At 44.6% G+C, this 14299-nt stretch overlaps 3 protein-coding genes across 5 annotated transcripts; all 3 read right to left on the bottom strand.

Moving 5' to 3' along the window:
• Positions 1-3386: 3386 nt before the first annotated feature.
• On the bottom strand, positions 3387-7908 carry ube2nb (ubiquitin-conjugating enzyme E2Nb). Of its 2 annotated transcripts, XM_068755581.1 has the most exons (5): positions 7824-7908; positions 6468-6714; positions 6128-6268; positions 5764-5809; positions 3387-5055 (listed from the first exon to the last, which is right to left on the bottom strand). In XM_068755581.1, the coding sequence occupies exons 1-5, from the start codon at positions 7851-7853 to the stop codon at positions 5019-5021; spliced, it is 501 nt and encodes a 166-aa protein (XP_068611682.1). In that variant the 5' UTR covers positions 7854-7908; the 3' UTR covers positions 3387-5018. The 2 variants fall into 2 exon arrangements, with proteins under 2 accessions (XP_068611682.1, XP_068611684.1); XM_068755583.1 differs by lacking the exon at positions 5764-5809.
• A 504-nt stretch (positions 7909-8412) lies between these two features.
• On the bottom strand, positions 8413-9854 carry mrpl42 (mitochondrial ribosomal protein L42). Its single transcript, XM_068755380.1, has 5 exons — positions 9743-9854; positions 9324-9378; positions 9067-9151; positions 8825-8988; positions 8413-8540 (listed from the first exon to the last, which is right to left on the bottom strand). The coding sequence occupies exons 1-5, from the start codon at positions 9819-9821 to the stop codon at positions 8495-8497; spliced, it is 429 nt and encodes a 142-aa protein (XP_068611481.1). The 5' UTR covers positions 9822-9854; the 3' UTR covers positions 8413-8494.
• A 374-nt stretch (positions 9855-10228) lies between these two features.
• Positions 10229-14117, bottom strand: pwp1 (PWP1 homolog, endonuclein). 2 transcript variants are annotated; one of them, XM_068755264.1, is made up of 15 exons: positions 13957-14117; positions 13496-13554; positions 13186-13367; positions 13028-13113; positions 12789-12885; positions 12565-12675; positions 12288-12418; positions 12087-12166; positions 11844-11940; positions 11713-11774; positions 11531-11642; positions 11359-11449; positions 11144-11265; positions 10499-10604; positions 10229-10396 (listed from the first exon to the last, which is right to left on the bottom strand). In XM_068755264.1, the coding sequence occupies exons 1-15, from the start codon at positions 14020-14022 to the stop codon at positions 10290-10292; spliced, it is 1509 nt and encodes a 502-aa protein (XP_068611365.1). In that variant the 5' UTR covers positions 14023-14117; the 3' UTR covers positions 10229-10289. The 2 variants fall into 2 exon arrangements, with proteins under 2 accessions (XP_068611365.1, XP_068611366.1); XM_068755265.1 differs by lacking the exon at positions 10499-10604.
• Positions 14118-14299: the final 182 nt, after the last annotated feature.

The raw sequence follows: 14299 nt of genomic DNA, 5'->3' as shown, positions 1-14299 counted from the left end.
CACACACACACACTCTATAATCACGTGAAGATTAGGATTTAAATGGCATAAACGCAGCCAGTGTGGGAAAGTCATCCGAGGGAAAACCCCAGAGTGTTGATGACAAACACCGGCTGGAGCACAGAGGAAGTATGGTGGTGATGAAAAAAAGGCCGGTCATACAGTTCTCACCAGAGGAAGGCGAAAAAACAAGAAAAGTTCACAATGTAGACAGTTTTAATATAATTAGTTCTAAAATGAAATCAAACAAACATCGGTAAAGTTCACGGAGAGGATTTTTAAACATCTGTCTTATCCCCCCCCCCCCTCCCCGTGTAGTAAGTTTAGCAAAGCAGGCCTGTCAGGACCTGCGCTATCGAACAACCGACGATCAACAGACGGTAAGTCTCTCTCACACACACACACACACACACGTCCACTTCCTGTTCCGGGACAGACTTTCCAACTGTATAAAACCATTAAATAACCATACAATTTGAGTTTGATTTGCATTTTAAGTCACCCTTCTCTGACTTTTTAATCTTACATTTACAGTAACACAAACTGCGCCCCAGTGCGGCAAAGCCTCCCCGACGCAGGCGTCTTCTATACGTCTCCGCAGAGTCCTTTCTTCATCCCTTCCCTGAGGTGTGGTGCTGTTTTATGAATGAGCTGCCATGCAAGAAAAAAGTGACCTTAATACAGCCAGACAGACACGGAGGGAGGGGAGGGGATGACGGCGCCGTTTACTCGCAGCTCAAGCGACATAACCGTGTTGTAAAAAAAAAATTCACATGTCAAAGGTCACGTGTCTGAAGTCATGCGTTAGCGCTTGAGCAACACATCGGCCTGACAGACTTGATTTTTAATCGCTGTGCAAATAATCGATCAATAATCTAATCTTTCTACACTTACTCAAGAACAGTCAAAGATATATTGAACAATAAGGGGTGAAACGCCACCATCAGCGCTCTGTTTGATAAGTTATTGATCAGTATTGTTAGCGGTAGCGTGGCTGTCACCTACTCTCGCATTTGTTTTCATGTCAGGTGGAAGAATTTTCTGTTTGGTGAGTAAAGTTAATTATCTACACTCAGCAATGCCGGGCGGGGCTCCAACCATGCCCTGAGGTGACGTTGTACATGTGGTATGTCTGGGGGAGTGTGTTTTTTATTTATTTAAATTCTAAGCGCTCAGAATTATATATATTTTTTAGGATCACAGATCCGAATAAAGACAATCAGCGTGATGAGTTTTACTCATTTACCGCAACAGGAAGCTGTAGATTTCTTTAGAATTTTGTAATGTACCTTTAAGCTGTCTGTCTTTACATTCCCAAATGAGTCGGGGCTAGTATACGAGGGGTTAAGTTGCCCTGGAGGAACACATTTAAAAATAAAGATTAATAGAACTTTAGGTTGTGATAAGTTAAATACAGAAAAACCAACCAGTATGGAAGGCAAGGGGTTAGAGAAAGATTTGCTAAATCCATATTATCTGAATTACCATGGCGACCAGACTCCACCCACCAGGGTCCTGGATGGAGCAACTTGCTCAGGGGTCACTGCAATAACTTTTACAACACTTGCAGCAATTTAACTGTAAAAATGTAAGCGTCCATAGTCCCCCAGCTTCGTGAGCACGATGCTAATGTTTAGCAGGGGAGGAAAAAGAATGGGCAAGGAGACAAAGAGGAGATGGGTGCAAGAGGGAGGAGAAACAGGAAGGGAATGAGGAAAGAGAAGAAATGGTAGAGGAGGACAGAGAGAAGGGGAAAAAAGTGGAAGAGGGAAAGATTTAGAGGAGAGAGGTGAAGGTACATTTAGATCAGGAGTAAGAAAGAGAAAAAAGATGGAGAATATAAGAGGAAAGGGGGATGGAAATCAGGAGCTGGGGGGGGGGGGGGGCTGCAGATCAAAAACAGTGAAGAGAGAGGAAGGAGGAAAAGAGATGGGGGGGGGGGGTGGAAGAACAGAATGACAGCTTCGCCTCGGCAACCACCAGACTGAGCGCCACGCGACGGTCAAGAGGAAGTTGACCATCATCCGTCAGCTCATCAGGGTCATGTGACCCCCCTCTCAGGTCACATGATTAACCACTGTGTGGATCACGCTGGCGACCCGTGCAGGGAGCCGTGCTGTTTTTGTCAGAGGAGTGTGACGTAAAGAACCATCATCCTCACGCCACTTTCATTCCAGCCCACTCAAGCGGAGGAAGGGAAAACTCGTGTGGTTTCATCCCTCCATCTTTTCCATTAAATAAAGCTGCAGCTAGAAGCCACTGAACGCTCCCGGGAACGTAGGGAGGGGGGGGGGGGGGGCCTAAGAGCCGAAAACAGAACTTTCCCTCCCTAGTTTTATTCCTGGCAGTGCAGAAGTGGCTTTAAATAGATTTACTTCACCGTCCTGGAGGGAGATTTGATTTCACAGCCCGGCAAATATTGAGTTTATTTTGGGGGAAATCCAGAAAACATTCTGGACACATAACCCCTTTCCCTTAAAGATAGCAGCCTCAGGAACGAGTTAATGTTTTGTTAGACGCTCCAGATAATGATGGGGGGGGGGGGGAGGGTGGTGTTATTTCCTGCATGTCCACTCAAAGAAAGGTTATAAACAGGCTGGAATGACTCCCGGTTGCCATATTAACCAGGCCACGATCATAAACCGATACAAAATCCGTGCTGCGATCGATGCAGTCCTGAAGGGGCTCCGGGACAGCAGAGACCCGATTGACCCAACAGGTACCGATTGTGTTGATCCAGGTTTCCTGAGTGGAAACATGCCTGTGATCCGATTGGACGCTGCCGCGACTTAAGCTAACGACAGAAAGGGATGTTAAGTTTGATGAGCCACCAGGCTCCAGGGCTGCAGAGACAGGTTATGTTTATCAGGGGGGCATCTGTCCGGGGGATCAAAAGGAAATGCTGCCGGGTAGCGCCCCCATGTGGACATCCATAAAACCGCAGGAGGAAAAGAGTATCGACGCAGCAATTTCTGAAGTTTAATCACTTTAAATAATATTGGATGCAGGGTTTTTTTTGGTGTGTTTGTGTGTGTGAATTTCAACAATCGGGATGATTTGACTGAAATTGGTTTGAACATTTTGAATATAGAAGCTTCAAAAATTTTACTTTGATTAAAAAACAAAATCAAACCTTTGATTTCAAATATTATAATTGCAAAGGAGGAAATACAACAGGCCATTAGCCCAGTGGTAGGGCTTCCCTCATTAGTAACGATGCAAAATTTGTACTTTTGTCTGATTAAAACGGACACCTAGCTAAGATTATTTTGTCTAAGGGTTATACCTTAGAAAATTGAATAAATCCCTACAAGAGATAAACAGATCTCAGCCGTGACCTCCCTACAAACACCAAAGACCCACAAAACACAAAGCAGACGAGCCTCGACTTACTCAACTCAGTTTATTTACAGAGTAGTTTTCAAATGTACTGAAATTACCAACAGAACAGCTTTTTTTTTGCTTTTGTTTTTTACACATGGGGGAGCTTTTTAACGTCTGATCTCTCAAAAGTTTGATCTAGTTGCATTAAAAACCCAAGTAAGCGACCACTTACCCCCGGTGGGGGGGATAAATTAACCAGGTCTTAGGCCGAGCCCCCCCCCCCGTCTATCAGACTCAAGTGAATGTAGTAGTTGGAAAGCGTTAATGATTCTGGGTGAGTACAGGAGACAAATCTAAGCAACACCAACCCCGTTACTCTAATACAGAACGAGAAAATAGAACCGAAACATCGACAGCGTGACAAGAAACAGCTTTACTACAGCAGCCCTCCCTCAGACGAGCCGGATAGAAGCAACGAGGACGAGGCGTTCGAGTCCTAACCTGATCCCAACCGGGGGGGGGGGGGGGGGGGGGGGCAACAATTACCAGCCTCAGAATGTGACTCGAGGTTTTTAATGTGCCGATTCGTGAAAGGAAAACATTAACGTCGATAACATGGCAAGACAGTAAAAGAAAAATTACGAACAAAAGCAGCTAAACGCCGACATCCCATAAAAGAAAAAGGAAAAAAACTTTTCAAACTAATTCTGGTCATCGCTAACGATTCCTTTTTCCAATTGAACAATCTGTAATTCTATTTTACTAATGTTGGTCGTGGCTTTTTTAACGCATGTGGAAGTCACCTGCTCACCCTCACCAAATTGTCCCGAAGGGGTTTAAATATCAAGGAAACACCTTTTTTTAGCGGTACGTCAAGCCCTCATGCTAATTCTGAGCGGTCCTCACCTAAATTCTAAATTCTATCAGCCTACGATAAACGACACATCGTCTGTTGGGCTACGAAGCTAGCTAGGGATGCTTTTAAACGCTGTTAATGTCCTTAGAGTTTATGGCAAGAACCTTTGTAATCAATATACGTCGACTTTCTGCCTTGAAAAAAAGAACAGAAAATCAGAATGGATGAGGAGATTAACGTGAGATTAGCGGGCTGAAACATCTGGATTTTACTGGCTTTTGCGTCGTCGCTGCACCACCAGGTAAATATTCAGTGTTGTGATGTGTTGGTACGCACGCACACACACAAGAGTGGAAAGCCAACTCCTTTGTGAATATTATTCTCCCTAATTCACGTTCATCGTTCACCCCCCCCCCCCCCCCCCGCTTCACGCGCCACCGTTCACAAAAGACATACAGACGTGCTGACAAATAATCCACGTGTTAAAAGAAGAACAGCTTTAATGTAGAATTTGCAAACGTACCAGTACGTGCCTTAGTTTGGGAAAACATATTGCATGTTATTTTTAAGACTGTAGTCGGGGGGGGGGGGCATTCTCTGTCCATGCAATTAAATAGCAACACAGGGAAAAAAAGGGTTCACACACATTTAACACATCTTAGAGAGGAAAATAAGTCACCCAGAGGTCTGCAGCAGTAAATCTCGTCATTTCGTTCAAATAGATTTGGACTTATAATCTTGTTGTTTCTTTTATCGTGTCCTATAAATTCACATGGCGACAGAATAGAGTACATTTTGTGGATCACATTCAGACGCCTCATCTCTCCTCTTCTATACTTCAGTATTTCCTGCATAGAGTTGGGTCCATGTTCGGGCTGGAGTGGGGGGGGGAGGGGGGGAGACAGAGAGATAAAACGGTGGAGGGTGAGAATGAGGAGAGAGAGATATGGTGTAGGGCTGTGTTGGAAGGGAAAGTGCTGCAGAGTGTACTCAGACTGGCTCCCCAGAGCAGGAGGTACACGCCCCCCCCCCCCCCCCCCACCCCAAAGGGACTGAAACCTGGGAACGCTTTAGAAGCTAACGTGCCAAAGTCGCAGTGAAAGCAAGAACTTCCTGACATCAACTCGTCTGCTTCTAACCGTTTCAGATTCTAGGTTTGCGCCGCCACCAGCTATCCAAAAACCAAAAAAGGCATTTTCAAGTACAATCAAGGAATTTGAAAAATGCACTGCTCATTTTTATTTGGGCACAAACGGTCCTCTATTCTAATAACCAGATGTGGCAATTTGCACAAGGCAAACAGTTTGACTGTTTTTTTAGTCCCAAAACATACATTTTTTAAAGAAATAGCCACAATGCATTGAAAATAATCCCCAGGGGGGGGGGGGGTCTCAATTATGTTTTTCAATTCCTTGATGTTAATTGTGACTTGCGACAGACTTGATACCCATTTCCAGTAGATAACAAATAGAAGTAGAACTGGGAAGAAAAGGTCAAGACTCATGAACAGAAACCCCAAGAAGAAGATCAGGACAGGTCTGCTACACCACCTCGACCACAACGATTAAAAACAGAAACTTTACAGTGCTCTTTTAGCGTTCACTGCAAATGTCCGGGTCCAATGACGAGCTGGAGGAGAGAGAGAGACCAAATGTTGAAGGGGGGGGGAGGCGACTACGGAGAGGACACACTTTACACGTCCATGTATCTTCTCCTGGGTCGACCTCTAGCCCTGTCAATTCCTCAATACAATCCTTCCTGGGAGCAGCCGAGTCCATATAAATGAGTTCCCAATTAAATTACATTTGGACAAAGGGTTTTCTGAACCTTTCTGATGCTAAGGCCTGCTGCTGTTTAAGTTACATCTGAGAGACACCGGGGGGGTTAAAGTGTTTACGCTCACGGTACTGGCATTTACATCATTTCAAACCGGAAGGAAAATATCACCTGTCTCTATGGCAACGCTTTCGTTTTTCTTCCACTGCTCCGCAACATCGTTTGCCAGGGGGTCATCTGGATTGGGAGCGCTTAATAATGCCTGGATCGATAGCAACACTGTACGGATCTGCAGGGCCGGAGACCACTTATCTGAAAGAAGGGACGTTTGGACAAAAGGGGACAAAAATGTCAGCGTTCCTGCCTGCTACAAAATGCGTTTGAGAAAATGTTTGCGTTACATACAGTAACAGTAAGACAATGAAAACACTGTAATGTTTTATTTTGTGGGATTTAAAAAAAAAAACATCCTGCCTTTGGGAATGTAATCAATATAATTGTATTCCCTTACCTTTCAAAATGTCTAAACATATTCTCCCCAGTTTGTCGACATTGGGGTGGTAGATTCTGGTCATGAATCGCACTTTGGGAGCTGCCATGGGATACTCTTCTGGAAGAAATAGTTCAAGTTTAAACGTGCCTCCTTCAAAAGGAGAGTCTTGAGGCCCCGCGATGTCCACGTGGAAGTAACGTGCATTCCCTTCGTCAGGCGTCGCCGTGATTCCTGGAACGGGCTCTGCAATCAACCGCTGTGTCTCCTGAGCGTGGCGAGAATGAGAGATAAAGACATAAATAAAGTACTGGAGGAAACTATTACAATCAGACAACAGAGTTTTATGTGTACGATACAGGAGGCTAAACGACTCCACACAAAACAACATTCCACAAACTATTATTAAACACAGAAGAGGGTGGCAGTGCTTCAAGTTATCACGAACAAAGCATTGACAAGGTGGAAATACTTCATCCAAGTTCACAGACTTTCAGTTTAAGGTCCACTTAGATCCGAGGTACATAAAGAAGCGCTGAAAAACGTAAATCAAAATGAGGAAACGGAACATAGTTTTCCTCCCTGCAGATTATTACGCAGGTGCACCGGACACATCTGCAGTCATCAGGAAAATAGTTGCAATTTTCTCATTTATTTCTTCCTTCAAAACCAACAAGGCAGAAACTAGAGAAAGGTGAAAGCTGGGTCACGTTTTTCCATCGAAAGTTAAACGGTAAAAACCAGGCTAAAACCGAGATAGCGGAAAAGGCTAATCGCGGCTACTGCCGGGCCAGGCCCAGTGAATTTGCCGTGCATTTCAAACAGGACACCGCAGTGGAACAGGCCTTGCATTCCCGCCCGTTTTTTGTGTAGTTTTACATAAATTAATAGGCAAAAAATGTCTTATTTACGTCCACACTTGAATTAGAATCATTTTTACAATCACAAAAAGCAGCGTTTCACCTCAGCCCAGGTCGCGTAGTTACGATTCGGCAAGGCTACAGCTGCTAGCCTAGCGTACTTAGCGAACCACTTCGACAACAATGTCACAATTTACAAGATCAGTAGAGTGAATTAGCAACCCAGTAACATGAAATATCACTTAAATATAACAATTCGAGCATTCCAGCGGAAAAAAAAAACATAGAATCACAGATAAAGCAGATGGGAATAAACGGAAGTGGCAAACTAAACAACACGGACCAGCGAGCTAGCTTGAAACCTAGCTAGTAAGCGCTAGCTCTGCTAGCCAAGCTAACGTCAGGCTACACGCTGGAAGACGCCAATTATACATCCGTCTTCTCCATAGATTATCGTTACAATACGCACACGCGGATTCCCTCGGCGCACGTACAAAACGTTTAAAGTGAATCGTACCTTAATAATTCTACGAGGCAAACCGGCCATCTTGTGTTAGCTATTATATTTTTAGCCGTGGGGTTGCTCCGCTCGAGATCGCTGGATCGACTGAGCTGCCGGGGTGGGGACAGTTAACTCGCTCCACCGGGGGCTGCGGATGACGTCAGAAAATGTGACCGAACCGGTTCCATCGCTGGCTAAAGTGTTTGTGGATTTACGACAACCAACGCAGGACACCATTCAGCGTTATATAACGTGAATATTTTCGTCTGAAGATGTTATCTGATTTCTGTAATCTCACGGTTCAAACCCGCGTCGATCTGAAAGAGCCGGTTGAGCAACAAATTGCAGCTATCCAAGGTATTTCCTGTAAAAGCACCCGACTTTTAAAATAAATTATCTGCTGCTTTTAAATGGAAGTCATACAAAATGACCATTTAATTTAATTTGCGCTTGCATTTATTACAAGGCCCTGTTGGATGCATATATTAGACTCTAATCTGTTTTACAACTTCCAAAGGTCAGTGAAGCAGGTGAAAAAAATGTAAGAGTAAATAAATCCCTGTGGACAAAAGAATATAAAAACTGAAGAAAAACCTCACAACAATCAAATATTAAAGTTTATTATACATCATTATGGTAATAACACATACAAATATAATTTGCAGTTTTGTAACCTTGGCCTTCAACTATCTGTCCTTGGGGGGATTCTTATTTTTGCGCCTGGTGTGGTACCTGTGAAGGATGGAAATAGAGGAAAATGTTAGACCCAAGAGCAGCAATTGTGATTGGTTGACATATTTTCTTAAATACTAGTCTAAAACTGTACAACCATATCCATCATCAGAGATGAATTAGAGTAAAATGTTACTAAAATCATTCAAGTTCAAATCGTCTTAAGTGTAAAAACAAAAAAACAAAAAAAGCCTTATACAAAAAAGTGAAATCACCAAAAAGCTCCCACAACAATTCTAACTGTGATTAAAGGATTCAACGCCCCGTTTAATTTGTGGACTTACTGCCCCACTGGATACCAGCGATGCTTCGTGGTGAAAAACATTTTGCTCAGCTCCTCTATAGTCGGACCCTTTTGGTCCTTCAGCACCTCTTTGCTGAGGTGGGCCTTCAAAACCTGGTCATGGGTGTCAGGCACGTTGGCCAGGGGGTCCGGCCGTTCGATCGGCTGCAGAGACGCGGAGTCGTGAACGTAACATCAGAACTGTAGCGGTCATATCGGTGCAAGTTCTAAAAGCTGACTGACCTGTGTAAGCTCGTAGGGAATGTCGATAGCAGGGTGGTAGCATACGATGGTTTTCCCATCTGAAGTCACTGCGATTTCCACATCACTAAATATAAGAAATTAAACAGGTTACAGTTTTGATTACAGACTGATTCTGAACTTCACGACCGCTGGCTTTAACGGTGCAACAAGTCCCAGCGACCGGATATCCGTAAGATATTAGCTAAATATATATTGATAAAAAATACTCTCCTTTGTTTATCTCTAATTCAGTTTACCTGAGAGGTGGTGGACCTCTGAGAGCGGACTTCATTCGTACTGGTACCAAACATTCTGCAAGAGAAATTCAAACAGGTGAGACACACATTCAACAGGATTGATCTGATCTTTAAATGTCATTAATGCCACTGAGACCCAAAGATGAGACAAACAAGCCAGCCTGATAAGAGCCAACTAATAACGGACGATAAAACTGACCGTGCAATGTCAAAATCTTACACACTGTGGGAAATATTAATGTAAATAAAAATATAAACCGTGAAATGTTTTTTCTCCCTCTATGAAACCAGGTTTTAATATAGTCTCAAGATTAGCCCGTTAGCTTTGACGCTAATCCTCGTTAATAGTCAGAAATGAACCAAAACACAAACACAAACTTCACCGAATACGGTTCTGAAACGACAACAGTTCAACTTACTCCGAGCCTGTCGGAAGGTGGAACCGGGAGGTAACCGCGATAAGAGTCGAGGCAACAGACAGAAGTGACCCGACGCCATCCTAGGGTGTTTTCATCCGTGCGTCGCTGTAACCGGTCCGACTTCGCACGCCGGCCGCTCCCTTTTGGTTCCCTTTCTCTAACGACAACGAGCCACGTCGAACAATGATTAACCCCCCCCCCCCCCCCCCCCCCCCGACTTTACATCTTCAATCAATCAAAAACGCATTAATTAGTTTTGCCCATTTTATATTTAACATATTTAAATCCAATAAGAAAAGGAGCTCGACTTTCATCTCGAAGCCGCTGCTGTCGTCTCATGAGCGAGACTAACTGAACGAGGTTTTCATGTCTTGCTGCTTTATTATTTATAATCTCCTGTCGAAACCTCCAAGAACGCAGCTTCAGTTATTCCAAATCCTTCCTCCCATAAATTAGATTGCTGCGCGACAAAAAGTAGAGCCGCTCTATCGTTTTCCTGGAATGCACAGTTTATTCATGTGTACAGATTTTCGGGGCCCCCAAAACGTCACTGGGAGACTTCCATGTCGGCCGTGGCGGCGGCGGCGGCAGCATTGGAGGCCTCCGGCCCCGTGTTCGCCACCAGGCGTTCTCGTCTGCCAAACACCTCGGCCACTAAGGAAGAGAAACCAAACGAAGCGTGATTCTACGGTTGGACATTAACAACAACATAACATTCTGTGGAAAAAAACAACAACGTGAAATGTAAACTCGAACCTGCTGCGACATCGCTCATATCCCAAACCCGCAAGCCGCCCTTCTGTCCCCCGAAAGCGTAGACGAAGGGAAGATCGGGGCAACACGAAGCGCAGAACAGCACACCCTGTGTTCAAGGATGTCGTTAGAACTCCTTAAGAACTAACTTTAGGACTTTCGCACAGCAAAATGCCGCTACGACGGATCGGAACGACGTCCACCGTCATCCCCCCCTCCTTTTTTTTTTTGCCCACCTATGTTGCACGTATTAATTGCTTTAGTAATTTATTGTAATTTATGTAAGTTATTTATTGTCATTTCGCATCAGTGGTGTAATTTATTTTAGATTAATTGTTAGTTTGCACTGGCGGTGTAATAACATTTTATTTTTGTCTTTCTAATGTTACGTTGCATCAATTGCGTAATTTAATATTGGATTTATTTTTATTTGTATTGTTTTTTGTGGATGATTTATGTACGAAGGACTTTCAACGGAAACAAGCCCGCAAGGGCTTTTTTGAAATGCTCCTCTTAGACAGGATGTTTGACGTTATTTGTACTGTAATACATGCTACTGTGTGACTGTACTTGTACTCTAACATTCTATCTAATAAATATATTCATATATATATATATTCATATATTCATGCGTGTGCAGCTTCTTACCATTTTCATATCGCGGGAGTGCACCAAGTTGGGTTTGTTGCCCATAATGTCCCAGATCTTAACATGTTTGTCAGCCGATGCGGTGACCAGGCATCCTTTAATCTGGCAGCTGAGATTCAAACCTGCAGAAATTCAGTATTTACCATTGAACAGTTCATACAACGTGATAAATGGGAACATTTATTGTTACTAATCTTACGCGCTCCTCTTCCTACCTGATACTTCTTCATCGTGAGCCTTCAGCGTAAAAACAGGTTTATCGGAGCGTGCATCCAGGCAGTAAACGAATCCATCATCCGTGCTGGCCTGAAACACGGCGGCGACAAAAACTGCATCAGCAACCGAAATAATCAGAAACGCAGCGGACAACTCGAACGAGTCTCCTACCAGGAAGTGGCACGGGGAAAAGTGGTTCCAAACGAGGCGCTCCACCTGACCGCTAAACCTCCAGGCCCGAGAGCCGCTGTCCGGACTGCGGCAGTCGTATAAGACGGCCGTCCTGAAAGAGAACACGGCCGTCTCAAAGCCGCGTCGCAAAACTGAAACGAACTTGGCGAGGCGGGACTTACTTGTCGAACGACCCCGATATCAAAGTCTGTGCCTCAAACGGGTGGAAGGATAACGTCTGAACCTGAACGATCAAACAATTTGTCAACACCTTTGTCTTCTAGAAGCTGACGCTTTTGTGTTTTACAGCTACCTTATCGGTGTGTTTGCGCAGCGCTGTGGCCGGTTTGCCTCGAGCCAGATCCCACAAGATCACCGTGTCGTCTGCCGAGCCGCTGGCCAAAACGTTTCTAAAGGAAGAGAGGGTGGAAAGGAATCACCCGAGTTGCACAAATGCACACATAAATTACACTTGACACGCTTTACATGCCTTTTTGATTAAACTCAAAAGCACTGAAATAGATCAGTGGACGCTGCGAGTGCTGAGAACACTGACCCGACCAGTCTGTTCCAGGATAGATCCAGCACTGCGTCTGTGTGACCCTCAGGAGGCTCTGCTGCTGCTGCTGCTCCCCCCTGGCAACAACAGCAACAACAATGAGCTCAAGGATCCAACAAACAGCACAAACAAAGAGAAACTTAATCGTTTAACCGTAATTACAATCCACTCTCAACAGTTTAAGATCAGGCTTTGTACCTTCTTGCTCTTCTTTTTCTTCTTGGGGGCCTTTTTGCTCCCTAGTGAGAAGGCCGGTTCCAGGCAGTCCACCACGTCCAGATCCCACACGTCAATCTGAGGGGTCATGCTTCCCACGGCAGCGTAGTTCCCTGTACCAGGAAGCCGCACAGCAGCAGAACACTGTCAGGTAAGCACGGCGGCGAAAGGATATTAAGCAGACAAAAGCAGGCGTTTTGTTTTAAAGGGCTTTAGTCATTTAAGTTCTAATAACCAGAGCGTGGCGTGCTTTTCTTACCCGGCCCTTCTCCGGGGTTGGGGTCAAAGTTCAGCCACTCCACGCAAAGTGGGTAAGCTGGCAGCAAGACATGATGATGCACGAAGAGAGATCCTTCCTCAGAATTATAAACTGCAAAACAATGAATTTACAGATTCAGCTTTTTTTTTTTCGAGTGGAAAAATCATCCAAAAATGAAGCGGTTTCTCTGCATCTCTGGAACACGTGAACATGAACATGTTAACCGTGGATCTCCAGGTTGCAGCAGTCCTTCTCAGCCCGGCCCGACAGGATGAGGTTGTCACCGGGCTTGATTTGAAATTCTTCTCTCTCATACTGATCCTAGGAGGGAGAAAACAACAACAACACAGACACATCAGGAATAATACTCCATGGCTGACTTTGTTTTAATATCTGTGGTTATCGTCAGGCCTGAGGTGCCACGTGGAGAGGAAGTGTCCATGTAAGGATCGGAGCCGCTCACCGTGTCTTTGATGGTGATGTAAGGATCCTGCTCATTGGAGCTGAACACCGTCAAGCCAGCCAGACTGTCCCCGAGATTAGCAGTGACTAAGGTCAAAGGAACGCAAGGTCAATCGAAACAAGCCGATCAGAGATTAAATATGAGCGACTCCTCCTCACCTAAATCCTCTTCGTCATATTTATCCAGGTCGTACTCCGCTAGCTCGTCGTCCTCCCCCTGTTCATTTGCTTCTTCACGCTCGTCCTTTGACACTTCGGCATCGTCTGCCAGGTTGCTGTTAGCGCTCGGTTCAGAAACGATGCCTTCGTCCTCCTCCTCTTCATCCCCAGCCGCTCGTTCCCTGGTGGAAAAGACGAAACAAAAAAAAGGGATACGAAATTTGCTCCTGCTTTTGGGCTATTTGAGGTGAGAGGTAAAGATCATACTCTTGATATCTGACAGCAAGTGGCGTTTTGAATGCAAACATACCCCAGCTCGTCTTTCGCCTCAGCGACGATGCGCTGCAGCTCCTCTGGGCTCAACTCAACCTGAAATGGGATTAATTTCGGTTAAAAAAGGACAGAGCAAACAAAACTAAATTTACTCAGCCTCTACAGACACAAACCTGAAGTAATATTAGACAAGTAAAAAAAAAAAAAAGGTTTGTTTAACACCATGCGTCATGTTTTACCCACTACACATTAGAATACTTTTACTTTACCCCTTTTAGCTACATTAGCTAAAAGTACTGCTACTAAACAAACTTCTTTATACTAACGTGACATTTGCTTTATTGTCAGAACTATACGCCACTTACAAATGTAAAAAAAAGCGAGAAAACGTCTTTAGAAGCTGTCATTTAAACTGGAGGAGCACCATTGGTCTGTTTACCGTGTTGACATGCTAGCCGAGTGGCTAACGTTAGCTAGCCCGACAGGTTAGCTACTTACTTTATCCGGAGTTTCCTTGGCAACGCCTTTCTTCACCCATCCGACACAAGTAATCTGGGAGCTCATATCGGAGAGGCGTATTTATATTACAACCCAACAAACACGCACAAATCGTGTTCACGCCTCGCGTAGCAAAGAGTTAACGCACGGACATGTGTCAATTTGGTTCTCTGTCGCATCTTGATGACGTCACGCAGAAAGTCACCAAAAAAAAGTCTGCCGTCCCAAGAACATAGCTGAGCTTTTTAGCGTGTAACTATTAGCAGGAATAATTCATACAGGTGTGTGCGCGTTTATTTACGGATGATGCTGCCATCGCATTTTAAAGACGCCACCATTGACC

This window comes from Brachionichthys hirsutus, chromosome 22 (assembly GCF_040956055.1).
Source record: "Brachionichthys hirsutus isolate HB-005 chromosome 22, CSIRO-AGI_Bhir_v1, whole genome shotgun sequence".
Lineage (NCBI taxonomy): Eukaryota > Metazoa > Chordata > Actinopteri > Lophiiformes > Brachionichthyidae > Brachionichthys > Brachionichthys hirsutus.
Note: the sequence above shows the minus strand (reverse complement) of the source record. Positions and strands in the feature narration are given on the sequence as shown.

What these genes read in the sequence shown, in the direction of transcription:
- ube2nb (XM_068755581.1), bottom strand. Translation starts at nt 7,853, where the DNA reads ATGGCCGGTTTGCCTCGTAGAATTATTAAG. An exon ending in TGCCTCGTAGAATTATTAAG is followed by an intron (nt 6,715 to 7,823) that starts GTACGATTCACT and finishes CGCCACGCTCAG; the next exon opens with GAGACACAGCGGTTGATTGC. An exon ending in GTGAACGCTAAAAGAGCACT is followed by an intron (nt 5,056 to 5,763) that starts GTAAAGTTTCTG and finishes CCCCCACTCCAG; the next exon opens with CCCGAACATGGACCCAACTC.
- mrpl42 (XM_068755380.1), bottom strand. Translation starts at nt 9,821, where the DNA reads ATGGCGTCGGGTCACTTCTGTCTGTTGCCTCGACTCTTATCGCGGTTA. An exon ending in AGAGGTCCACCACCTCTCAG is followed by an intron (nt 9,152 to 9,323) that starts GTAAACTGAATT and finishes TCTTATATTTAG; the next exon opens with TGATGTGGAAATCGCAGTGA. An exon ending in TTCCCTACGAGCTTACACAG is followed by an intron (nt 8,989 to 9,066) that starts GTCAGTCAGCTT and finishes GCGTCTCTGCAG; the next exon opens with CCGATCGAACGGCCGGACCC.
- pwp1 (XM_068755264.1), bottom strand. Translation starts at nt 14,022, where the DNA reads ATGAGCTCCCAGATTACTTGTGTCGGATGGGTGAAGAAAGGCGTTGCC. An exon ending in GAGGCGAAAGACGAGCTGGG is followed by an intron (nt 13,368 to 13,495) that starts GTATGTTTGCAT and finishes CTTTTCCACCAG; the next exon opens with GGAACGAGCGGCTGGGGATG. An exon ending in CAACCCCGGAGAAGGGCCGG is followed by an intron (nt 12,419 to 12,564) that starts GTAAGAAAAGCA and finishes TTCCTGGTACAG; the next exon opens with GGAACTACGCTGCCGTGGGA.